This window comes from Xiphias gladius, chromosome 17 (assembly GCF_016859285.1).
Source record: "Xiphias gladius isolate SHS-SW01 ecotype Sanya breed wild chromosome 17, ASM1685928v1, whole genome shotgun sequence".
Taxonomy (NCBI): Eukaryota; Metazoa; Chordata; class Actinopteri; order Istiophoriformes; family Xiphiidae; genus Xiphias; species Xiphias gladius.
In genome coordinates, this window is record NC_053416.1 from 20,145,058 (window position 1) to 20,172,693 (window position 27,636).

At 41.3% G+C, this 27,636-nt stretch overlaps 1 protein-coding gene across 1 annotated transcript; it reads left to right on the forward strand.

The window, feature by feature from the left end:
• The first annotated feature begins 7,349 nt into the window (after nucleotides 1-7,349).
• On the forward strand, nucleotides 7,350-25,627 carry LOC120802366 (protocadherin alpha-C2-like). Its single transcript, XM_040150100.1, has 4 exons — nucleotides 7,350-10,139; nucleotides 12,773-12,831; nucleotides 17,555-17,640; nucleotides 23,310-25,627. The coding sequence occupies exons 1-4, from the start codon at nucleotides 7,599-7,601 to the stop codon at nucleotides 23,621-23,623; spliced, it is 3,000 nt and encodes a 999-aa protein (XP_040006034.1). The 5' UTR covers nucleotides 7,350-7,598; the 3' UTR covers nucleotides 23,624-25,627.
• The last annotated feature ends 2,009 nt before the right edge of the window (nucleotides 25,628-27,636 follow it).

A 27,636-nucleotide genomic window follows, 5' to 3' on the forward strand; every position in this document is an offset into this window, starting at 1 on the left:
CTTTCTGTTGTGTATGTGATGAAAAATGAAACTGAAGTCATCAAAAATGACTTCTGGGATGTGACACACATGCATCTCACTCTCTCTCTCTTTCTGAAATTCCCTCACATGCACACATTTTGACCCAGTTTCTCTGAATAACGCTCTGTACTAAGTCTTGGAAATTGACAACTAAATAAAGGCGATGTGCCTGCAGTTGAAAATGCAGAAGCAGACAAATAAAAGCTTTGTCAGGATTAGCAGAAGCCTAGAGCCGAACTGCATAGTCCGCTCTTCACTGTGACCACACAGGGCTTTTAGTCTGTAGTCCTGCGGGAGACCGTTGTGTGAGGGCCCCATGAATTTGTATGATACCAAGCAATTCAAATTCAGTTTGCTGTCTATGTTTGAAATGGATTTACTTATTATTACTTATTAGAAATGCAAGTGCATTTGCTCACATCCGGCGTATTTGGCTAGTTACAGTATGTCTTGTAGTAGCAGAATATCACTAAAACGTCCATCAGTCTTTTTCCATACAACATGCAAGCATGTGAGTTTCACGCTCAACTGAAATTTCCATTTAGGGTTAGGGATAGGGGTTAATACAGAGATGTAATAAAGTGGTGATCAGGCAAATTTGGAATAGGAAATTCAGAAAAGTTATACGGTATATTATGTTGGATAGGTGGTAAACAAATGGTTACTACTCACTTCAGCACTCCAGCACTTTGCAAAACTGGCGATACTATATTGAAGGCCTTGAGGTCCTCTGGTTACTTGTGTTTTAAAAGATTCAGAAGTAGGTCAGTGGAAATAAGCAGTGCACCTGTGGCTACATTCATGTGTACTGAGTATCGCTGTAATACTTTCCATCAGTTCTTCTCCGCAGTGAGCTACATGTTCAGAACTTGCTGTCCATAGTTCTGATATTGCTGTGCCACCCAGCTGTGATAGACCAGGACACTGGGGTACGAAAGTGTCGTGGCTATTACAATGTCGTCTTTAGGGTACAATTGGAAATGTTACTGTTAAACACTTTATTCCGCAGGTAGCCCTGTAAAATTGTTGCACACACAATCATACAATGATTGCGTGTTGTGTCTCTATACGGTATCGTAGGTAAATGTAGTATGTAGGGCAGCTGTGAATAGCCACCCACATATTTGCTCAGCCACTCACATAGCTGTGAAGTGACATTAAATGGCATTTCAGTTTGATTATCATGCTAAGGTTTGCTCTTACAGTCCAAAAACATGCAGGTCAGGTGTACTGAAACATCCATGCGTGGGCCCTGTGATGGACTGGTGACCCGTCAAAGACGTTTTGCTCTGCTCAGTGCATCCAGTCCCAACATGACCCTGAACAGAAACAGGCAAGACTAGTAAATCAATGAGCTGGCTGTGCATGTTGTTAATATCTATCTGTATTGTAGGGGGGAGGGGTGAGGAGTTTCTTTTTGTTAGGTGGCAGGAGCTCTTCTAGCCTTGGGGAGTTTTCACAGTGCTCTTACATACAGTACACTGGTCACAGAAAAACAGAAGCACTGAAAAACTTTCTCCTCTCCACAGTTAAGTAGTAGCACAACCTTTTTCAGATGATGAGTTATGGTCCCGAAGAGGTAAGTAATTAAGCACCCCCTTATACATCATCGGGATTTCTGTGTGCAGTGCTCCCGTGCTTTCATCTCTAGTCTGTGGGCTTCATTATACATCACTTGTATCCGTTACAACCAGAGAACTAGACTAGAACTAGCTAGACTAGTCGACAGCAGTGTATTGATCCAGTATGTGTGTTTCTCTGTTGAGTACTGGATTAGAATATTAAAAACTGATATTTCCTGAGATGGATGCAAGCTGCTTAAGCATATTTTAACCTGATTATATGGATTTGCTCAATGTTGTCTACATTTGGTTGAAATAACATTGGTTAACATTGGTTAAGATATAAGAAAGTCCATTTAAAATCAGTTTCAACACGTGTACATGTACAGACTTTCCAGCATGAATCTTAAACTTTTTTCTTTTTTTTGTTTTTCTAAATAAATGCTCGTAATGTTGGTTTTTGTCCTAAATAGTTGTCTACAGTATTTGGGGACCAATTCCCTGCTTAAGACTGCAGATGGCAACAGTCAATTCAAGCTTTGGCATGCAGTTGTTTTTTGGCAGAGGGTGTTATCTGGTGCCCTGTGTCTGTGTTTTTAGGCCGGGGGCATGAATGTGTGGGTTAGTGGTGTGTCATCCTGTGTGAAAAAAAGAGTTTAGTGCCATTATAATCCATGCAAACCACATTTATTATACTTGTCATTTTGATTTTTAGGAATAGGTTCTAAAGCTCTGATATAATTAGGCCATGTCAGAGCAACTTTGCCTGCTACACAAGTTTATCAGTGCAACTGTCTGCGAATGCACAAGTCATTTAAGTCACAAAACACACTGGGTGCAAACGCTGCATTTAAAGAGCTTGTGACCACACCACTATAACAGAAATGCAAACTTTATGAGTTGGGAAGTGGTCAATGCTGAGTCAATAAAGCAGCACTTCTACCTATGGATGTTGTATTATTTATAAGCCCATGTTGCTATTAAAATTGCAACAATATCAGTCAAAGTGTGAAATGGGCTTTGGGTGCTTGACCCATTTGTCTGAGTGAGCCAGATCAGCAGAGAGGATACCCTGGCTGGAGCCCATTCCCAATGGGGTCATGAGTCTTATCACCTAGAGCTTTGATTTGCACTACAGCTGGAAGGATAAAGTGAGGAGGAAGTGTCCAGTAACCGAGGTCAGCGGGAGGAGTGACGTGTCGTTTTTTGTTGTTTTGTGACTGGGCTGTGAGAAAAGATAAAGCAGTTATTGCATCGCAGCAAAAATGGATATGAACAGGTTGTTATTTTGATTTAGAGACACACGCCAGACAAGACTGGAATACAAATCTACCACTGCATCTGCAAACTCTGTGATTTTATCCAATAGACCTCCATGGACAACATCTGTCTTGTTGCCTGTATATACCATCAGTAGGATTTTGTTTTGATGAGGCAAACGCTGCTGTAGATTAGAGAGAATTCAAACTTGATTATTACAGTATTTATAAAAAGAAGTCTAAGCATTAATAGGAAACAGACTTCACATTCACAGGGGAACCAGTGGCTGAAGTAGACTATGGTGATCTGGAGGCCAAGCTGACGGAGTACTATGGTGGAGTTAAGTGCAGTGTGATTTAGGCTCCATCTTAAGTGACGCCTGTGGCAGGATATTTATGTGTGTGGCTGCCCCTTGCCATGGGATCACTGCTGCACTAGACTGTGTTGTCCATTCTGTGCTGGTTGTTTTAGATGACTAGAGTCCAGCACATGAGCTAAATAACCATGTCTGTCTAAAGACATGCGCAAAGGCGGATCGTTATATTCTTTAACACTGCAAGGGACGTATTTGTAAACTTGAATCTTTTGGACAGCTTGTGTCGTATTCGATGCACGGATGAACAGACAGAAACAGACTTGCTCAAGGACACTGCTGCTGTCCCTACAACCAAAACTCCATTCTGCTGCCCAATAATTTAACTTATTAAAATGCATATTTGAATAAAGAATAGCGATATTATAGTATGGTGTTTTTTGGTATACCTAACATGGCCTCCATAAACTTTTCATTATGTCGGCATGTAAATCAGCATAGTTTTGTGTGGGGACAGTACATCAAATGTATAATGTTGATCACAACTGGCACTGAAACATTTGGCAAATTGCTGTTGCTATGGAAACAATGTCAGAGTCCTCTGCAAAAAATCCAAAACGGTTCCACTAACCAGGCAGGTTTACAACCAGCAGTGCATACTTGGACGGGAATGCATATTCTATCAGTTCAAATTCTTTTTAATGTAACACACAATTTTTACATATCTGTTGTGAACTCAGTGAGTGGATGAGTGGGTGTCAGGTAAATTTAGAAGGCAAGCTCAAGCACCAGGAGGTCGGTGGGTGTCCAATGTACTTAGATATGCTCTTTGAAATCACTAATATGAGTGTTTCCAGTCCCCATCAACACATCAGAATAATAGATAATCAGCAAACCCAGGTACAGTTGGTAGAATTATGCTGCTAGATTAGCCCAAACACAGACAGAATAAGACCCAGGGCTGCTTGAGGAGACTAAAAAAAACATCTAATCCTTTCAATCACCTTTCATTAGTTTTTAAAAAATATAGGCTAGTTTTTACCTACTTGTCTTTATTTTCTTAGACTTTACCTGCTCTTCTTTTGACTTTCACTGTTGTATTTTTAAGTGTTATGTATTAATAGATGTTTTGTCAAGTGAAACATTTTATAAACCTTCTGTTTTTATGGCAACATCTTATAGTGGTTCAGCTGACTTTGCACAGATTATTCAAAGGAGCTATTATGGCCGGCCTCCATTAGATGCATTCAGCCAGTGATCTATTCTGCTTAAGGCTATCAGGACAGCCTTGCCCTGCCAGCTGTTGTGACCGACTTTGCTTGTCTGTTTTGGACGGATTTCCCGGACTTTAGCTTCAGCCTAAAATAATGTGGCTTCCCTTTCACCGTGACATGCTGGTGCAGAGTCTTTCTTTTCAGTGAATTGGATGCTTGTACCGAGACACGGTTTGACATGTATTGTTCACTGTCACTCAGTGTGTTCCGTGTTTGGTGACATCACTGTTATCTCTACGCTCTACCCCAAATTTCACACAAGGGAGCTGTGGTTACCGACCTAGCAATCCCCATTTAGCCTCGTTTTTTATTATTCACTTGTTCCTTCAATATGTCTCCATCACGATACCTATGTAAGTGGTAAACATAATACACAAAGGGATATTTTCCAAATCTACATGTAACGATGTGGGAATATTTTAAGGTTAATACTGAAAATAAAACAGGCAGTTTCAATGCATCCTTGGAGGGCTGTTATAAAGCAGAGAATGATTTCATTATCTACTGTATGGTGTCGACATTTTATGCTTCTAGAAAATACTTTCATATGAATACAAATACTGTGAGGACTGCTTCAACACCTCACCGTGGGTGATCTTAAGTACATAGAGATTATGACCCAAATGACCACCACGCGTGGCTTTGACACAGGTAAATAACAAATAATTGTAATAAATATAAAAGTAAGCCATACACCTACGTTACATCTCTCTTAATTCAAGTATGAGCCTAACTGGGGTAGAATTTTACATCCAAGGATCCCAAACCAGGTCAGATGCATAATCAAACTTCCTTTTTGCATGTAAACAGAGCCAGTGATTACACACTTCTGTCCCGGTTTGTCTGGGTGCCAAGTGTTTTCTTGTAGCTACGCGCTGTTTACATTTAGTCACCTCACCCGGCCCGAGCCCGAGGAGCTGCCCGGGCTGATGAAGTGACTCTTTGGTGATGCTTTCTTCGCTATGCCACAACATTCCTTGTTTGTGCAAGAATCAACAAGTGCTCAACAGCTGAAAAGACAGAGAATTGAAATGTATTTTACGACAGATCAGTTAGTGTTTGTGAACAGCGTCCATCCAAACCATGAAAACACCATGCACTCTTGGTAACCTTCGTTATTTTTCCATTTCGAGAGGGAGGTTTGCAAAAAGCGCATCACAAATGGCATCGTCTGTCCACAAATTGTTCTACATTGTTTCATTACAAATGTACTTTATATTCGGCTGTATTCAGCACACCATCGGCCGTCCTGTTTCCGGGCCCATACACACCCCTATATCGTGTTTCTCTTCGGGATATATTCGAGAGAGAGGAAATGAGACGTCTGCTGTGTGGGGTCCACCACGGGCATCCTAAATACGATTATGCGACCTGACATGTCTGAGGTCTACCCCCTGACAGTGACCCATGTGGAGGGAAGCGCGTGATTGCCAGTGCGACGCTTTCTTTCCGTCTGCTGCGCCTTGGCCAAGTGTTCGCCATGCGGCGGCTCGCGCCGCAGAATCGCCGCCGGCAAAATTAGCCGTCCTCAAGACTCCAACACAGACAAAGGAAGACAAACATAAGCGAGTCCCCAAACATGCGCCCGTGTTCGTGGCCGCGTTCCTCCCTGTGCTTTTCATTCTGGGGGAGGCGGTGATGTTGAATAGTGTGCTGCTTCTGCCCCGACTTTGCCTTTATGAGCAACAGTAAGAACGAGCCATCAGAGAATCCGGCATATCAAGCGTATGAGCCACATCTTCGGGTCAAATTCTTCATTTCGGTAATTCCACCATCATTTTTCCAGTCATGTGCTGCACAGCGATTCTGATTTATGAACTGAATGACTGGTGGCGCTGAATACCTAAATATTTATAGTGTAGCCGTTTTGTGGGGGTCTCCTTTCTGTATTCTGGAGGTGCTTTCATGTGTGGGTCGTCTATTAGCTCCCAGACCATACACCGATGTCGCAATGGAGGGATGAGAGGAGAGAGAAGGGGGGGGTGGGGGGGGGAAGCTGCGCCACAGCGGAGAGGAGAGAGCTGAGTGCGCGCTAGGGTGGGATACGGTCAAGATGAGGTCAAGCCAGCCACATTAAATAAAGAACTTCCGGTTACTCTTTACAAAGTAAATTCCTCGATGAATGAGCATACAGACTGCTCTAAAAAATGTTAACCTTCCGGCTGTGTTTAAAAAAAAAAAAAAAATTAACATCCAGGAAAATGGTTTATGGGTCACATTTGACCTAGTAGTACTTATGGATGGTTTATGTAGAGTAATATGTAGTAAATATTGCCAAACCATCATAAATAACAAAAAATACAACAAAACAAAAAAAAATTCCCACAAAGTTCTATAATAATTGTACAATGATGTTGTGTACTAACATTAAACATAAAATAAAGTGTTGTATAAAGTATATATATATATACCATAACACCACAGAAGATGAAAAGGTGTTTCATTGAATTGAGTAGGCCATTGCTGCGGATGTAGTGAAGCCTTGTTTTGGTCAGAAACAATTACATGCTTCACACATCTAAACTTGAAAACAGGTCAAATTTGACCCGAATACATTAGTGTTAAAAAACACCACTTAAAGCAAGCGAGGTGCAGTATTAATAAAGCATAATTCATGGATTATTCGTTCGAAATAGCATAATAGCTAAAACAGTTAAAAACGTGAAAAAACCTATGAGTTAATAACTAACTGAACCCCCGACACACTAGGACTCACAGGCCTTTATTTAAGAACATAACATCATAAACTAGGGGGGGCCTCTCCAGTTTTAGTCAACTCCTACTAAACTTAGTGAAAGAAACGGGTGACAGGTTTAATCGTTCTTATTTTGAAAGGTGCGCTCTTCTTTTCCGGTTTCGTCGGGGCGCATTTCGACGACGCTGACGGATCTCACAGCTCCAGCGGCAGGGAAACACACCCGTCAGCAGCGCGCATTGGAGACACACACACACACACACACACACAAAAAAGCGCATCACGGACAAAGGAAATATGGGTGCGCTGGAGAGGATTCGCCTCAGCCGGGAAACACAATGGATGAGCCGCTTCTGTTTCATTCACCGGGAGACCAATTAGCCCACCTTAATGAGGTGCTGGGATGCAAGATACTGCAAGCTAAAAAGGCGGAAGGCTGCGTTTAATCCGTCTGCGGATCCTATGAGCTTGCAATGGCTGTGGTGGGGATATGCAACTGGATCGGGAATAATGTGCCTTTTTATTTTGTGATATTCTCCTTATTTTGTGGCCTTTCGCGCGGACAGTTGCGATATTCTATCACGGAAGAGCTGGAAAACGGGGCACTGGTGGGTGATCTGGCGCATGACTTGGGGCTGGATATTCGAAAGCTCGCCACTCGTAAAATTAAGGTAACCTCCAACAGCGGTAAACGCTATGTGATTGTCAACCCCAAAAATGGGAGATTACTTGTCAACGAAAGGATCGACAGGGAAGCACTCTGTGACTTATCCAGCACTTGCCTCATGAATCTTGAGGTGCTGGTCGAAAACCCCACCGAGGTGTACCATGTCGAGGTGGAGATTGTGGATGCCAATGATAATGCGCCGCAGTTCCCCAGAGACGAGTATCAACTGGAAATCACAGAATCTGCTTTACCAGGGTCTCGTTACCCAATTGAAAACGCTCAGGACCCAGACATTGGGTCGAATTCGGTTCGTATTTATCAGCTAAGCACAAACGACCATTTCGCACTGGTATCTAACAAACCCTCCCTAAATACAAAGCACATCGAGCTTGTGCTCAAAAAGCCCCTTGATCGTGAACAGACGCCTTACCACCAATTAATTCTAAGTGCTGTGGATGGTGGGACACCAGAGAAAACCGGCACTGCTAAAATCAATGTCCGGGTCTTGGACTCAAACGACAATGTCCCCTTGTTCGACAGCTCAGTGTACAAGGTGAAACTGTTGGAAAATTCGCCCAAAGACACCCTGGTAATTAAACTGAATGCAACTGATCTGGATGAGGGCACAAATGGAGAGGTTTATTACTCTTTCAGCAGCTACACTCCAGAGAGAGTGAGGCAGATGTTCAGCATGGACACCAATACAGGAGAAATAAGAGTGAGGAGCAATGTTGACTATGAAGAGACCAACTCCTATGAAATGTACATCCAGGCGATGGACAAGGGACCTGGGGCCGTGGCAGCACACTGTAAGGTAGTGGTAGAGGTGGTGGATGTAAATGACAACGTCCCTCAAATAGTGTTGTCATCCCTGTCGAGCCCTGTGAGGGAGGATGCCCGTGCAGACACAGTCGTGGCCCTCATTAGCGTTACTGATCGAGACTCTGGCACTAACAAGCAGGTGAGCCTAGAGATCCCAGCAGGCCTTCCTTTCAAGATCAAGTCATTCAGAAATTACTACACTCTGGTTACCTCAGCCTTCCTGGACCGCGAGACCACTGATGCCTACAATGTCACTCTGAGTGCCACAGATGGAGGAACCCCCCCCCTCTCCTCCCAGAAGACCATACAGGTGGATGTGGCTGATGTTAATGACAACCCACCACGATTTGAACAGACCTCATACACAGTCTATGTGGCTGAGAACAATGCCCCCGGGGCCTCTTTGTGTACTGTGAAAGCTCAAGACGCAGACATCAAAGAAAATGCACGCATCACCTACACAGTGCTCAATGACAACAACCATGGTATCCCTGTCACCTCCTATGTGTCTGTGAAGGCCGATACAGGGGAGGCTTATGCCCTGCGAGCCTTTGACTATGAGTCACTGAGAGAGTTTCACTTCCAGGTCAAAGCCCAAGATGGGGGCATTCCTCCGCTCAGCCGCGTCGCCACTGTCTACGTCTACATTATGGATCAGAATGACCATGCACCGCTGATAGTCAACCCTCCTGGCAATGGCACGCGCTCCTTGGAGACGGTACAAAAGAACGCTGAGCCCGGTGCCTTGGTGAGCAAAGTGGTGGCATATGATGCAGATGCTGGTCCGAATGCCTGGTTGGGGTACGTGCTGGAGACAGCCACTGATCTGGACTTGTTCAAGGTGCATGAACACACCGGTGAGATCAGAACCACTCGGAGGATCCTGGAGGACAACTCCACCTCCTTTGCTCTAACTGTCGTCGTGAAGGACCACGGGCAGCCTCCTCTCTCCTCCACTGCCACCATCAACGTGGCTGTCATGGAGGTGCCGCCCAAAGTGGTTCCTGACCCCAAGAGGATCATCCGACCTCACAGCACACTGCTTTTCTCCAATGTGACCCTCTACTTAATTGTGGCTTTGAGTGCCACCACCTTTGTATTCCTGGTCACTGTGGTGGTGCTGGCCATTGTCCGCTGTCATGCCTACTGCACCCAGCCTGGGTCCTGCTCCCCCTGCTGTGTGTCACAGAAGCCCCCTCCAGACGGTGGGAGCAGCAGTGTAAGTGCTGGCGGAGGAGGCAGTGGTGGAGCTGGAGCACAGCCTAATAACAATGTGGTGCTTCGTAGAGACCTTAAAGTGGAGCCGCACTACATCGAAGTGCGTGGGAATGGCTCCCTAACAAAGACTTACTGCTACAAGACCTGCCTGACAGCCACCTCTGGCAGTGACACTTTCATGTTCTACAACACAGGGCGTCCCATCAGCGGCACCTGGGGCAGCGGTGCCGACCGCTTTTTCACCAGTGGAAGTGGATTTGTACGCAGACTGAGTATGCCTGATGCCTCGCTGCAACTCTGCCCAGAGGTGTGTCATTAATTCTTTATGTTTGCCCTTGTCCGCATACCTGGAAGGTCATGAATCATCATGTTTACATATAAGTTGCTTTATAATTAAATTTTATTTAGTTGCAAGCAATATAAGCCCCTTTTAAGTACATACCAAACATGACTTTTCCTTAAGGCTATTGCTACAGTATGCATTGTTTTCAGGATGTTTGTCAGTGTTGTTTTGTTGCTGCAGGCTGATGATATTCCTGTATGTCAGATTTGATCCCCTCCTGCAAAGAATTGAATCCTTGCACTCCTCATTCTCTTTGTTCATTTCCCACTTGTACTGTGCAGTCACTCAGCCCAGCTCAGCTCAGCACTCACACTGCATTAGTGTCAGTCCTGATGCTTTTCAAGGCTCTGGTGTTATTTCTGATGATTCAGAGATTTGTGTTTCAGTTTGATGCTGTCATCACATCTACACCAAGTACAGGTCATGCCATCTTCACTGCTCACTTGTCTGTGCATGTGGGCTTGACTTTTGTGTGTGAGTGAGTAAAACAGAACAGTTACACTGGGGCAGTTAGGGGTAATTGACTTAATCAAAACCACCGAAAGTACTAGTTTTTTAAAGAGGACTTGGATCAGACATCCTTGGGTGGCCAGTGCACCTCTGACTATGGGAGAAATATGCATATACCTTGTACAGATACTGTGATGAGACTAGATATTGTTTTAGATTTTGTCATTACCGCCTAAATGTTTCCTTTTCCTGGTCTTAAAGGCTGCATTACACTTCAGTGATACCGTTTTCCTAACTCTTCATGACTTCTAGATGAGTGAAACAGTGAATGCCTTTAGCTGCTAAGCACAAAGTGCAAATGATTTAGTTTCTCAGACATCATATCAACAATCCCTGATTTACATGAAATATAGAAAAGGAAAAAAAAAAACACCAGCCCAAAAAACAGTCACACCTAAAATACTGTCAATATTGAGGTAACAATTAAAAAATATTGCTGTTAGCTGTTTAGTTGGCATGATCCCAATCAAGAGGCCTGGCAGCTGCTTTTCTAGCCATACATGCACCATCTGTGCAGTCCTTAAATTTAAGGAATCTGGGTTTGACTCTAGCAAAGATTTCTTCCTAGATATATTCTGATTGTATGCCTGAGAGGAAAGAGATTGATGGTTCAAATATTGGAATAATATCATTTTTATTGCCAGATTGTTGAAGCAAATGCTCCTAAGATTAGGAATTTACCTCTGGATACATCACATTAATTATCAGATACCAGTCGCTGGTAGATTAGTAATAACAATGAAAAAATCTCTTACCGAGACAAGTGTAGCAATCTAAATTAAATTAACCTCCAGCCTGTGTTCCTCAGCCCTGGAAATTAGATTTACTCAAAGTGGCTGGGTCTACCAGCAGAAAATACTCCCCTCTGAATTGAACTGAGGAACATAATGTGCCATCTTTATCCGGGACATTTGCCACCGCTTGAGCTGGCTTGTGTCTGAAACACAGCTTTTCTTATTCAGTGTTCTTGAGATCTAAGGCTGCAAACTACATGATGCTGACAGATTTTAGCATTAGCTGTAATACAAATGTTCACAGTCATTTCATATAGTGCCTGTGCACAGTACCTACTCATGAGGAAATACATTACGAAAGGGTCAGGCATGATTAATGGCCGTGAAAGATTAGCTCATTAAAAATGTGACTTTTTCCTCCATGAGGTTCATATGGTCCTTTGAGTTTAAAGGCATAATCGGTAGCAAAATTTGGTGATCATAAAAAAGGTAAATGAATGGGAGTACATTCAAGTCCAAGAGCTATAAGTCATTCAACAATCTTAACAAATATAGGGTAACTTAAAAGTAATTTACATATTTAGCCAAAAAAGCCTTTGTCCAAGCAGTGTATTTTAATTTCACCATTTTTTATATTTTCTGTGTTCTTAGAAACATATGAAGATCATAAGGACCCTAAGTTTTGCTGATAGACTCAATCATCGGAATCAATAAAAGCAAAAAGAAGATGGAAAGAAATTATTATATTATATAAAAGATATGTATATGACTGTGCGTCACACTGGGCTAATATAGACCAGAGGTATAGGATGTGGTTGCCCAAGCGATGATGGCTCTTGCTCATTGGTTTTTAAGGGCAATAATTTACCAGAGGGCTGTTAGGAGTTTCAAGCACTCAGCTCAGGTTCATCAGGAGCAAATAGATTCACTCCAGTTGCACCCAATCACATACACATCAGTCTGTACAAACACCCCAGCACACAGGGAAAGAATCTCTCCCATCTCTCACATTTATAGAGCCACAGAGTCAGAGACTGTCCAAAAACCCATCAATACAGTTTTCAGTCACTGTCCTTTTAAAGTCTTTGTGCAGATGAAAGTATGTATGCGTGTGTGAGTGAGTGTGCTTGCAACGGGGGACACGACTGCAGTGCTCCTACCACGTCCAGAGCTGAGATGTCTATCGTGATTAATTGATGAGACCATGGCACAGCCTGGCTCTGCACTGTATGAGATCAAACTAAACTCACCCTCTTCCCTCTCTCTCTTTCTCTCCATCTTCTTCTTCTTGCTCTTCTCTTTATTCCTCCTCTCCTCTCTCTCTCTCTCTCTCTGTACCTCTTGCTCGCTCAGCCAAAAGCCCCGAATGCTGACTGGCGATATTCTGCGTCGTTGAGGGCAGGGGTGCAGAGGTAAGCACTTTCCATCTTTAACTCTTTTGCATCTTATGATCATCTAGAAAAGTTACACCTATTCATCCTTCTCGTACTGTCTACATCCAGTCTGTGCTACAGCTCCAGTGACCCTTCATGTTGGTCTTTACCACAGCTGCAATGTGTGGTGATACATTAGACTTCTTATAGATACCTGCTTCTCCAAGTGACATCTACTCACAAAAAAAAGACATTGCAGCATGAATGGATACTGCAGAAGTATCTGTCATTATCAGAAATCACTGCTAGTGGCCCCTCAGCATCTGTTTTAACCTCAACCCCCTCCTCTTCCTTTGGGAAAAGCCATGTGCAGCTCCCATCAGTGGATGCATAGCACTCCTCCTCTGCAGTGTAATACTATATAGGCCATCTCCATTCTGAGCGTTGCTTCCCCCAGTTACAGTCTTTAAGCAGGAAGCATGAAGGACAAATTAGCTGACTATGACCTTTCTCGGATTATCAGATGCACACATGCATCAGTGTCTGCATGTGCAGATGCTCTGTGTGCACACATGTGTGCATTTCTGTGCGTATTTATGTATTTTTGTCTGGAGATGAGGGGAGAACTTGTGAAGTCAGACGGCAGAGAGCATTTTAAACTCCAGTCATACTAGTTAATTCACTGGGCATACTTGCATGCACTCCAAATCCCAATTATAGATAGGTCTAAAAATAGATAGATATACCAAATATCACGCTGAAACAGGACTTGATTAAGCTTTTAGGACCACATGTGAATGGCTTCAGGCCTACCCATGCTGCAGTAGTTCAGCTAAGATAAGACTGTCATCTCAACAAGCAGGTTTCTTAAGTTTGGGTTACAAAATTATCTGGGGCATTATTTCAAAAGTAGATTGCCATGTTTTCAGCTTGCTTGCTCTTAAAAGAATATTTGAGTAATTCCGGTTATGGCTGAGTAAGTGAAGTACTACACATGTGAAGTACTACACATGTAATTTTTCTCATTCTCTGCAAATCATAGAATACTGAAATTAAAAATACACAACAATTTCAATAAAATTGTGGGTTTTTTTTCATCTGTAATGAAGTGTTTTGCTAATTTAATATGAGGACAGTTGGAGCATCATGGACTAATGAGTTTTTCCTCCACTTGTCTGTCGCTTGTACTGAATTTTCATAATTTAATGCTAACAATGCTTACTGCTAAGTTGTACAGTCTTCTGCTCCGTCTAAGTTTGATTTAATTGGATATCAGTGTTCATTTCTATGGTACGGAGGGTATCATGATGTGCATCATGTCATCAAGTCACTGTAACATGACATGGTTTAACATAAATCATCACTTCAATTTGCCGTTGCCATCACTTAAATGGCAGTGCCTGTAACACACATAGACACAGCGACGGCTCACATTAATGCTTAAACCTAACACACGCATGCTGTAATGTCCCACACTACATGCAGCTTGTAGTACCCACCAACATTACTGACCCACATTCCTGGTTTAGTCAGTCACTGTTGAAAACACCAGTCCTATCTGTGTCACATTAAAAGTGCACCTTGGTTTATGTTAAAGCTTGAAACTCACACTGCTTAGGATATACATAGCAAGTTTATATTCATTATATTCATCATTAATAAGTGTGTTGCAGCTCTATATTCATTATGATTGTATGGGTGGAATTAAAGCTCAGCCTAGGTTGGAAACTACTTGGCTTAGGATGTTTATTACAATGTTTCAACAAGGTAACACCTTAATAAACCCACAACCTTTCATTTTCACGCTTTGTACTTATTAAACAAACAAGATATAACATAGTTAGCTTTAGAGGTGTTAGTAGGTGACATTTTTATTATCTTTGGCCAGGCTAGTTGTTTTCCTCTGTTTCCAGTCTTTATGCTAAGCTAAGGTAACCAGCTGCATGCTGTAGCTTCACATTTACCGGTTAGACACGAGAGTGATGTCAATCTTCTCATCTAACTCTCAGCCAGAAACCATTCCTCCTTTTAAACAAACATGACCAGGTCTTAAATCCTGATTTTATTACCATGACGTCATCTGACAAAATCACCATACACACAAAGACAACGGCTGTTTGCTGTGATTTTGGTTATATTTACTCGGGAAATTATCACTCAGAGAGAAAGCTAGAAGCTCATTCACATCTGTGTCAGCTGCCGTGCGGTCAATTGACTGAGACGTATACAGAGGTGTGCCTGTGGAGGGAAAGCCTGACCTCACACTCACGGGGCAATACTGGCGAATGTCGTCTATGGAAAGTAGCTAAGGTTTGTCCAAAAAGTCGCTAGATTTGTCGCTAGGTGCTTTTTGAAGAAAAGTCGCTAAAGGGGTGTGAAAAGTCGGCACATCTTCTGTTTCTCCTATTTCCAGTCTTTATGCTAAGCTAAGCTAGCCAGCTGCTCACTGTAGTTTTTATCTAACAGACAGACATGAGAGTGGCAAGAAAGCAAATGTCTATTTCCAACATACTGCGCAGCATATTTGGAATTTGTTCATTAGGACACTACAAGGAATACTGTATACTGCCAGGGGTGTATAAAATACAATTTTAATTTTCAGTTCAAATGAAAATAAATTCAAACACGCCACATCAGAACTTTTTTCCAGTTAATTGTTTTGTAATGGACCGTTTTCAAGTAAGAGTCATCACAAAGTAAAAGCTAACCTTTCTGTCTGCCCACCAGCTAAGTTGAGTAATAAAAATTAGAGCTCAGAAAGGTAGACCCTCTGGGTTTTCACATCTACTGAGAATAAATAAATAAAAAACATATGAAACCACCACCTCAGAGCCATCATGAGTATCTATGTTGGTATTGTAGTGTGATTTTTTTTAAGATTGTGCGATACTTTTTATACACATAATTACCATTCAATAAAATATAACCATACAACAAGATCAGCTGAAAATTGGATGTAATTAATGACATTAAATACGTTATGTATTCCAATTTAAAATGTAAATAATTTTCATTTAAAGTAGGATGAGAGATGAAGAAACAAAAGAGGTTTTGCTTGCCATTTAGATGAATGCTGGAGTTAAAACCTGACTTGGACGTTCAAAGAACTGAAGGTATGAAAGCAGCATTGTGTTTATAAATCTGGCCTTGTCCAGAGGGTGCAACACTAATGAGGTTTCCCATTAGGATTGATACCTGTTCTGCACCCTGCCATGCTGCGAGGGACCGTAATAAAAACAAAAAACCTGTGATGTGGTAACAACACTAACACTAACACTAACTTTTTTCCCCTCTTCCTCCTTGCGATATTCAAAACCCATCTAATTACAAAAAGAAAAATGTCTAAATGTAGATATTGACATAGTTCAAGTGGTTTGCTTATTCAAAACTTTCACCGTGAAGCAGCTGCAGACTTCATTAACGGAACAGAGCTCCAACAGCACAACACAGGCAGGTGGATCAGAACACACTGTGGTTCACATCTATTGGATGAAGGAAAAAAACAGGCCTAAAGGAGTGAGACAGAATTTAACAACAGAAACTGGAGCTACAAAATAAATTAAATACACTGAAGATACTGAACTTACTGTAGTGAAACTTTTAAAAGTGATATCTTCTCCTTAGTCACCTGCATGGCCACATATGTTGCCGCAGTCACTTGAGGCTGCTTCACTGAGGCTGTGGATGTTGATGTTAGTCAGGATGCTGACCCCCTTATATTAAGGATGCAGTAAGAACCAGTCCTCTCAATAACAGTATTCAAAGTTGACCACCGCCACCAGTAATATGAAGAAGAGAAGGCAGAATTTTGGGATGAACTAACTTGATTATGTCAGCGGAGATGATAAAAACATAGACGACCATTATTCACATGTCAGACACTGGTTTAGTGGTTCTTGCTCCTGGTCCACAGCAACCAAAAGACAACTGATTTCTAATAAAGCTATAAAACCAGGTGTCAGGGACTCCACATGCAGGCAATTCATCAGACGAAAGCAATCAACTACCTTGTAACAAGCAGCACTCTGGGTTTCAAGCATCAAAATTGGAGTGCTACGTGACCTTATGTCTTATATGCAAATTTCTATCCTCCATCACTGATTCTCTCATTGTAGCCGGATTATTCTTTTTACTACAAATAGCTTTTAGAAATGGCTGCCCGGAAACCAGGCATCAGCTTTAGATTGCCAGAGTTAACAAAACATTTGACATATCTTCTTCTGCCAGGATTGGCAAATTTCCTGCATTCATATTCTGAAAAGCAACACGCACTGAAGACATGTTCACAGCAGGAAAAGCACAGGTGTAAATAATAAGATGAATGATGGCAGAATTTCATTTAGCTGCTTCAGTTTCAGGGAAAAAGGCCTTTTGTCACACTGTTTTAAGGCAGAGGGTTCTCCATGTAGGGTGGGATGTTCAATTTTTTTTAAATAAGAAAGGTGGGAATCGGTCACCAAGGGTGACAAGACCATAAGAAAGAAGTGTGACGATAGTCAAAAACTGGTCGCCCTTGGCTACTACGCTGTTGAGGCCTGAAACAGTGACTAATACTGCTTGAAATTTTGACACTGTAAGCTGTTTTTTGTGTTCGATTATCATTTCAGTCGAGATTTTGAAAATATCTAGACTAACAATAAAAACAAACTTCTTTAAGATGGAAATAATCATTATCTAGAGGTCAGGTCTATGAATAATTAGTAAATATTTGTTTTGATGTATATTGTATCTTCTGACTTGCTGAATGTGTACTGTCTCTCAGTTCGGTCCACATGGAGGAGTCCTCTGTGATGCAGGGAGCCCAGGGGATGCTCGTGCAGAACTGGCCCACTGTTTCCAGCGCTGCAGGTGAGTGGATGTGTACGACTATAGGAAGCAGACGTGTGTCAGCTTCTTTGGGACCATGATGACAAAATAAAGGTAACTGATTTAGCGCATTCCCAGATAGCAAAAGGAAAGTAATGGCCCAACATATGTCTGGGTCCTCGATAATATGCCCTAGCGCCTATTTTTTGCAAGGCTTGTTAAAGCTTGCATCTCTAATATATGTCTTTAGTATGTCAACCACACTGTGTATTCTTGTCCATGATCCAGCTTAGCGACTGATAAAAAAAGGAAAGAGATAACAGCGTACAGGACGCAGCACATATCAAGGGGACTGGATACATTTCCTGAGCAACAGTGTTACATGACGAAGGCGGGATGACATTTCTAAGTAAACATTTGAGAGACCGTGACCTTAGGGCTAAATGCAGTGCTTTGCAATACAATATATTCCTCCAAATATAGTACAGAATAACGACTGAATAAACAACCTTTTGTTGTCTGTGATTTAAAAAAAACAGAAATGTTTAATATTTACAAAAACCGAAGTATAAAAATGCCAAATTGAAGCATAAAGGTTTCAGAAACAAGAAATACTGTTACTCGGTGAGTATTTAAGGTTTTAGTAGGCAGATGTTTTTTGTTTTCCTTTTTTTTTTTTTTACCTCTGTTCATTGCATTAGATTCCATTTAATACATTAAATTCATGAAGTTGAATTCATCCTTATTTTTACTTTGCTTCACATAATATGGGAAAACTGGGGCTTTGACACAAAGTGAATATCTACATGATCTTCAGTGTGATATTCATACAGATCTTAGCTGAGATGCCAAAAGCCTGAGGCCCTTATGGAGAGTCACAACTGTAAACAGCTGTATCCTCCCATAAAAGCAGTTAGCACCATGGAGAGCTACAGACAGACAGAAATAGGCAAGTGGGGTTTTTTTATGGGAAATGAGTTGTCCTGAGTGGGTGGCGACACTGAAAATGTGTAGCAGCAGAACATAAGTGTAAATAGAGCTGGCTTCGAAAATGACCTGCGCTTCATCATTCACAGAAACACTGGCTCAGAGCTAATGACTAAGAAAATTTGGGAGTACTACTGCATGTAAAAAAAGCACAGAAAGACGTTGTGTGCAGCTTGCGTTGGTTGACGGGAAGACTTTTATAACTAAGAATGTGTTTGGAACAGTGTGATTCCCTCATTTATCAGCCCAGCAACCATTCATTGATTTTCTGTCTAGCTGCAAGAGTGAGAATATACTGTAGGTAGAGGCTGGAGGCTGGAGTGTAACATCGCAGTCAATCACTTGACGAGTCAGCCACAGATTAAGTCTTACTGTCTGTTAGCAAACATACATATGCAAAGGCTTTTCTCTCTGATGAAAAGAGAGCTGGGGAATAGTTCGAGATTCACACTGTAACAGTTCCCAGTTTCTCTCTGCAGGTTTGCTGCAGAGAAATTTGTATTTTTTCAGATCAGATCGAAACCTTCCTCTCTGGTCATGTAAAGACTCAGATATTGTCTTCAAGAAGAGTGCAGTATGTTGCACATCTGTCAGGGGTGCATTGTTACATTAGGAAATAATTTGTTAGGAGTTGCTCAGGGGTGAAGCATTGACATGTACTGGATTGCAGGTTGATCCTCTTTTCTATGCATCAAGAGTCAGAGTCTTTTTCGTGACACATTTTCATGTCTGCGGTGAATTGCTATCATGATGTAGTCGAAGTTGTCTGATATGCTGTGATGCATCTAAATGCGGCACCCTCAAATCTGCTTTTACGTAAGTGACCCATGGTGCAGATGAGGAGACATTTGTCTAATGCCAGAGGGGGAGAGAAGCTATTATCAGAAATAAAAGACTGCCAATAAAAAAATTTTAAAAAATCCAATAACATTAAAAGCAATTTTGGAGAAGAAGAGCAGAGGAGACATACCGGGGGATGGAGAAAAAAAAGCAAGGTGTGGGGGGATGGAGAAAGAGAAAGGTTAAGAGGATTGGCAGGTTCCCGCAGTGGTGTTGTTGCTAGGGAACGCCATGTGACCTGTTGCCTAGCAACACTGTCTAACTGAGACTGCTGCAGCAGCCGCACCCTCCATCAGCAGGGAGTGGGCGATGGCAGTTTCCATGGCAACCAGTCATATCTCTGAATGGAAGACTTAGAGACAGCAAAAAGGAAGGAGTAGGGAGCAGAAAACGGAAGGGGACTTGGCAAGGGCAGGTATTAAGAAGAAAAAGAGGACACACAGTCATTTAGAGGAAATAATGTAGGAAAGACTGGTTCAGGTCGATGTGTCTCATGCAGAATAGTGATGTACTGCATACATTTACACGAGCACTACACGACTCTCTGATTTGTGCATGTGCTACAAACCACCAGAGGGATTCATTTTAGATAGAAAGGTATCTTGGACCAGACAGAAAATAACATAGCCTATTTTAAATGTAGGACATCAGGTTACACGAAATGAGGCTTCAAACACCCACCCGTATCTACATCAGGTGTCATGGCAACCTCGTCACAAGGATCTATACTGTCCTGCTTACCAGCAGTTACACCATAATCTGTTTCAGGGACGCATTTGCTGGGAATTCTTGGCTAATATGAAGCAATGGCAGAGTTACAAATAATCCTCCATGCTAGAGAAACAGTAGCAAAGAGGAAACAAAGCCCTTCATAGTTGTACCAACAACCAGCTATGACATGACCTGCTCCTTATGAATTAAGTTTTCCCCAATATCTCAGGTTAATACCTGAACTGTTCAAGTATACGTAAGACAAAAAATGTAAAGCTGTGATAGTGTACAATTTTCTCCACCGCAGGAACGCAGTAATTATAGTGCAGTTTGCAGCATCGCTGCCAGTCCAGTGATCTTGCACACAATTCTTACACTCTTAGAAAGGTTTGGTAAAAAATTACCTGTAATGTAAGGAACAAAGTTGAAATTTTTCCTAGGTCTTGTTTATTCCATCTTGATAAACTGTCCAATACTCAATTAAGTAGGTTGTGGCCTACCAGTAATGGTCTGCCCAAAACTACTTTTAAGGTTGAATAATTCTGAAAGACTCACTATAGACAAATTTGAAAAACACTCACTAGCCTAGCAACATAATAAGGCTACAAATAACCCCTAATGCAACACTCTGTAAAAGACCGTAGTTACACTGGTACTCTCTCCATTCAAATATCTGTTGTAATGAATGAACACGTAATTTTGTAGTCCTGAAATTTAGGATAACCCCCACTTTTTTAAACCAAAGTTTCAGAAAAAAAAAAAAATTATCTTATGTTCGGGCCAATATGCTATCCTTTCTCTACATAGCGGTAGAGAACTCTCGGCATAGTTGTTTCTGTTCATTTGGTTTATGCGCTATGTGAAAATGCTAAGACAACCTAAGTCTTATACTGGCAGGGAAAGTCCTGGGTAATAGTATATGATCAATTTGCCATGAGTCATGGCTCCATAATGTATAACAGCGCACTGTTAAAGATGTCCAGTGCTCTTTGTGGTCAATATATTGTACAGCTGCCATATAGTAGAGCCATCTATTGAAACAGCGTGGTAGTGTCTGTTACATCAACTCTTATTACAGTCCATACATGTAATTTATTCTCATACTCGATGAAGTCATTGTGGGGACTCAGTGGGACAGTGTGCGTACGGACAGTGAGTATTTTCAAAATAGTGTACTCCCCTGTGGGACGGTGGTTGAAACCATTTCAGCACTCCAGCAATGTCATAAATAGCCTGCAAAGAAAAATCAAACAGAATCTTTTTGCAAGGGCCTGTGTTTGATCTAAATAAAATCCAGACTGAAAGTAGGTCAGCGCAGAGGGAACTGGTGTGGGCCTGAGAGCACCGTGTCTGCAAAACCCGCCCACCCCCATCTTTCTTAGTATCTCTCTCTCTCTGTCTCTCTCTCGCTTTCTCTTCCTCTCCCTCTTCATCTCATCTAACATCCTCTTTAACCTTTTGACCTTAATAGCTTTCTTGTTCTCACTTTACATAATAATTTTTCCATATATAGATCCTATCCTCTGACATTTTTTTTTTTTTTTTTTACAACTTGCTATCTGGGTTCCTTTCTCTGTCAAATCCATGCTTGAGCACTAAAGATTGAATCCCTGTCTTCTGTGAGGTAGTAGGATTATGCTGCTGCCAACATCCAAATACAAATACAAATCACATTGTAATGTTAAGTACTCCTGTGGTTTAAAGGTTAGGCCCCTCCGGTGTTCCCTCCTGTTGTCTGGCTGAATTGCTGTCCTGAAAATATCCATTCCCTGTGGCTATCGCTCCATTGTCAGGCTATTTCTCTGCTTGTTGTTGCTCGCTTTTGAGGGGATTTTTTTTTAGGAGATTTACTAGGGCTGTAGTAAAAAAAAACGATTTTCCGATTAATCGCGATTTTTATTTGAATGATCCAGTATTGATTTTTAAAGTCCCAAGATCAATCTTTGGATTTGCGCCTATTCTCAGTAAACATGTATAAATGTGCTAAATGTTATGGGTATGCAGTAGCACCAAGTAAATATATTCAGTAATATTTGTTGTGATGGAAAGATTAACCCCAACCTTTAAGATACTGATGCCTCTTTAGAATTGACCTAATTATGTGCCCCCCTCACTTTCTTTAGTGCACTTGGTGCTACTCAGATTGCCCGGCAGCTGACACCAGCTTTACCTGTGAGCTGCCACCTGTTTTTACATGCCCCGATGACGGATGTGAGTTGAAACTCACTGGCGCAAAGCCCACTTATTAAAAGCTTTTTCATTTTTGCAAAGCAGTGTGCCTTGATATTTTTTGGTCATGACTTACTGATCACAAACCAGAGTACAAGTCTAACCTCCCTCCTTGTTTAGGTTCATTAATGGTGTGTGGAGTCTACTTTTTTCAGTCGGTCCCTGCATAAATGTGCATAATCATGACGACCTTGTGAGCGGTGCAGGTTTTTTATGATTCTCGCTCATCTGTTTTGCACATGTAGGCCTAAAAAGTATACATGTATTATGTTTTAGTCATTTTGCATGTGCCAAGGAAAATAAATCGTTTGTCCAGAGTTTTATATCCAGGAAATGTGTTTACAATTTACACAAGTATATATTCCAGCAAACAACAGTGTTGCTCAAAAGATTTAAGTTCCCAGGATAGAAATCGAGAAGCACTTTTTGCAATGCTGGTATTTATCTGATATAACTGAATCATCAAGAATGGATTTGAAACAAATTGAATTTAATTGAAATAAATAAATCCTGGACCTTGTGAATTGACTCAAATTGGGAGATCAGTGCCGACATCCAGCCCTAGAATTGCCCTTGTTACGTTTTTTTTTCATACTGACCAGGTTACAATGGACTGTCCTGTGTAACCCCCAGTAAAACGGCCTACTGTTTTTTTTTATGCTTTGGTTTTTGAACATATTCAACTAAAAAAAGAAGTAACATGTTAGCTAATGAGCTTTACTGGTGCTGGTAGTCAAATTTTCATACCCTGGCTGGTACAGACTTGAGAGTGGTGTCAATTTCCTCATCTTACTCTTGACAGAAAATCAAATAACCCTATTTCCCAAAATGTCAAACTATTCCTTTAAGGGAGCATTGTTTTCATACTGATAATTGAATAAATGTAATGATTAGCCAGATTTGACATGTTGTCCTTTAATTTTTTTTCCTTCTTGTCTGTGAAGATGGAGAGGGTGGTGGAGAGCTTTCACCCCCAGTGGGCGCTGGAGTCAACAGCAACAGCTGGCACTTCAGATATGGCGCCGGACCAGGCTACGGCCCTCCTCAGCCCCTGAAGCCTGGAGAGATTCCTCCTGAAGCCTTCATCATCCCTGGATCCCCAGCCATCATTTCTATCCGCCATGACCCAGGCCCTGTGGATGACAAAGGTGACTTCATAAGTTTCGGCAAGAAGGAGGAGGCCAAGAAGAAGAAAAAGAAGAAGAAGGACAAGAAGGACAAGAAGGAGAAAGGAAAGGATGAGGGGGGTGAAGAATAGAGCAGAAGGGGTGACCTGAAAACAGAGCTACCAACAAACTATCAACCCAATATCAGAGCCAGAAAAAAAGCTAAATGCATATTGTAGAACCGAGGGAGCCTCTTTGCACCATAGCAGAAGTGGTGACAGTGACATAGTGACAGTGGTCAAACCCTCATTAGACCAGGCCTGGCTCCCCACACCATGCAAACTTGTTAAACAAATGTTTTTCTCTCTCTCTTGGCTCATTTGGCCCATAACTTTGGCCAAGGTTTATGGTAAACAAAAGTTCGCAGTAACTAGACTTAATCTAAAGACTGGACCAAATAAAAACAGAAAGTACATCATTGAATTAGATTAGCGTTTCTTCGATTTGCTGCCCCCCAGTTTGTATAATGAAAAATAAAAACACCTGAAAAGGTGTACTATTTGTATCTGACCATTGTCAGCTGAGGCTGCCTGTGTTGGCATCTCTGTCTTTATGCAGCCCCTTCCTTTTCGACTCGCCTAGTTGGAGGTGAAGTTGAAGCCAAACTAAAAAAACACAAAACAGAGGCTTTTGTCTTCAGTATTATGGAGGCCTTGTAGAAATTCAGAAAATGTGGGCTTTTGTAAAAAAAAAAAAAAAAAAAAAAAAATGAAAAATGAAAAAGTGACAACATACAGTCTATGTACCATGAGATTAGCACCTTTAAGAGAATGAGGTGGCTGAGATAAATAGGACCAGCCTCGATTGAAGAGCTCTGTCTCAGTGTAACATAGCATATTGCAGAGGCTGAGGACCTGCACTGGGTTGCACCAACTATGCGCAAGTTTGTTCCCAGGTTATGGTATAAAGTAGTGGCTTAATAACTGCTAGTTCATTTGCAATTAGCAAGTTACTAAATTCGACTGTGGCATGGGTACAAAGGGGGGAATAGTTATAACATGAAGATTTGAGATGACAAGCTAATCAGTGATAACTTAATCTACTTTGCTGATGGGTACAAACCTCTTTGATTTGTAGGTGACTAGATTGGCATAAAAATTACAATTCGTAAGAAGAATCCATATTTGACTCTTAAAGGACAATACTAGTTTTTGCATGTTTTAGTCCATCCTCTACAAATCATGTTATAACTAACATCACTGCTAACCATTTTCCAAAGCACACCATTGTGTTTTGGGAATTTTCATGTATTTTTACAACCTTCCAGGCAGCCATTGTTTCTTTATTTATTGTTCTGTAGCACAAGAACAAATAGCTGAGACTGGAAACTATTTTTCATCAAGAAATCCATCAAAGCGAAAGCAGCGTCTGGTTTTATTGTTGTTAAAGTAATCACATGATAATGTAGTTTGAGTACTCACAATAACATAACTCTGGCGAAATGAAACACAGACGTGATTGATTACATATGGTAAGCAAGTCTCAGCATGTTGATTTTTACACTGTGTGGGAGTGAATGGGAACCAGATTGTGCTAGAAAAAAAAGGAAAGACACTCTGAAAAATATAAGAAGTCAAGAGGAAGATATTGATAAGTAGTGTGTAATGTGTGGAAAAAATGGACAGAAACATTCAAAACCACTTCTATAGTCCTTTAAGTTGCAAAATGGCATGGGATTATAATTATAAAATACGCTGTGTGCAGAAAAAAAGAAAAAAAGATCATCCTTAACTGTTAGTGAGTGCAATTGTGTGATTTTGTATCATTTGCACCTGCTTTACTGCTTGCTTAACTACTTAGTTGTTACTTGAGGTTATGTTGTAACAGATTTTTGTGGTGCTACCGCTTATATTTTAGCAATGCGTGAATCAGGATCAGTGGCTACTTCGGATATAACTAGGGAACCTACATGCAGCTGATGCAACCATCCACTGACCATGCCTCTTCTCTTGGAATATGGCACAGGCCAATGGGGTCTTGTGTATCAGCACACCCAGTCTGACACACACATCATTGTACACAAACACTGACTTTCTCTGCCTCTTACTCAAACATACACACTAGCAAACTCTCTTCCTCTCCTACATACAGACATACAGAACTAAAATAAGGCTAAAATAATACACACCCCTTTCTGGAAGCTCCAAATCCAAGACTGAAGGCCAATTCTACCCTTAATATGGGAGTGTATTATATGGCTGGGACACAGGAACGTTGCTTGTTGCTTCATTTCTGTTCAAGCCTGATCCCTCTACTTCTGTCTTTGAATGTGAAATAGTTGCTCTTCAAGCCCTGCACCACTGCCTCAACTGCTTCAGTGCTTGTAGGATTTGCTTGCTCGCTGCCTGTTTTCCCCCCTCTACTCCTGTTTCTTCAGATCAACACGGTTGGATGAAATCATTCAAGGACACTCCTTCAATGAACTGTGCAGTTGTAACACAGCAGCATTTGTGTATTTGCATATTTACACACAGAATACACTCGTAGACACATGCACACACGCTGCACACACCACACACATCTTTTGTTAAGTTCAACTTCAGCTGAGCTTAAGCGCTTCAGCCAGTGTCTCATCTGATTCCTCATTGTTGACAGCTCTGTCATCTCTCGCATTGGTTCTATGCGTTGCATTGTAAGGACATCTGACAGGTTAGCAAAAACTGAGAACATGCTGTACTGGATATAATGAGACAAGATGAAGAGGGCAAAAGAAAGAGTCAGAAAAGGCAGTCATTTTAGTGTAGCCTGCAGCTCCAACATAGAAGATTGGGAAAGTCACTCCTCCTTTGGACCAACAGTGGTATTCTAGTTATTCCCATGTCAGCCATTAGAGACAATTGAGCAGCTAGGGTCAGCGGCAGTGGAAAGAGGTTGGTGGTCGACTTGGGGGGGGTTCCTCTTATGAGTTAATGGAGGAGAAACACACTGTTTATGGTGCACCACACAGGGCAACAACATGAAAGACAATGTACCAGAAAGCAAGCAAAAATAAAAAAATTAAAAAAGCTGGCAAGACCTATATATTATACATTCATTTGCTGCACCTAGACATTAGAAACAAGAAGCTGCAGTGACACGGTATGAACTGTGTGAAGTGATCAATTTTATTTGACCCTTACATTATGAAACCCAGATCTAGCATGGTAGAGAAAGGGTAGTGCAAGCAGTAGATATCGGGACAGCATCGACATGACGAAAAGTGTCATAAAATCTCACCTCAGTGTTCCTTTTTTGAGACCACCGTGTTTCCAGTCACAGTAGGGGTATATAGGTGCTGCTATCAGGCTCAATCCCTCCCATGCACACGTTTCCTTTCCCCTGCCCTATCCTTCAGGTGTACTTATGTGCTGTCAGATCACCAAGTGGCTGTTTGCATGTTATAAGCAAAGGAAACAGATACTATATAGATACTATATATACATAGATATGTTTTTCCACTGGGAAATGCGTATTGGAATACATATACCTCTGATACACATTCTCAAAGACAATACACACGCATTGAAAGACCCACAGTTATCCTTACACACATAAACGCATACATACATCCATACATATACTCTATTGGAACAGTAATTTGTGGAATAACCTGAAAGAAACACATTTTTTATCCTGTTGAAAATGAAATTGAATCTTCTAGATATACATAATGCTATTGTGTTATGCAAAGAAATGCCTTTTTTTCTGTTTCTACCCTAATGATTTTTCATTGTAAGAAAGACAATTCTTAAACTTGTGTTAAGCTTTGAAATGATCAAACAAACACTGTTGTGAAATAAAATCATTTACTCACCCTCCATATCTATTCCTTGCCCAGTAGAGATAAAAAGCAGAAAAAGAAGGAAAAAAAAAATCAAAATATATAAAATGGTATAAAAAAATGTCAAGTTGATGTATTCTCTGCTTGTGTATAGTGAATGTTCCTCAGTCGCTGGGTGTGGCAGTGAGTGACACATACCAGTCGACTGCGACAGTGCAGATCTGTTAATAACTTTTTTGGTACACCTGCTGATCATTGTAAAGGTGATAATAGTGATTCTTATGATTTAATCAATCTGGTAATGTGTTTTGTTTATAAGTCACAAATAAAGTTTTTCTTAAATAT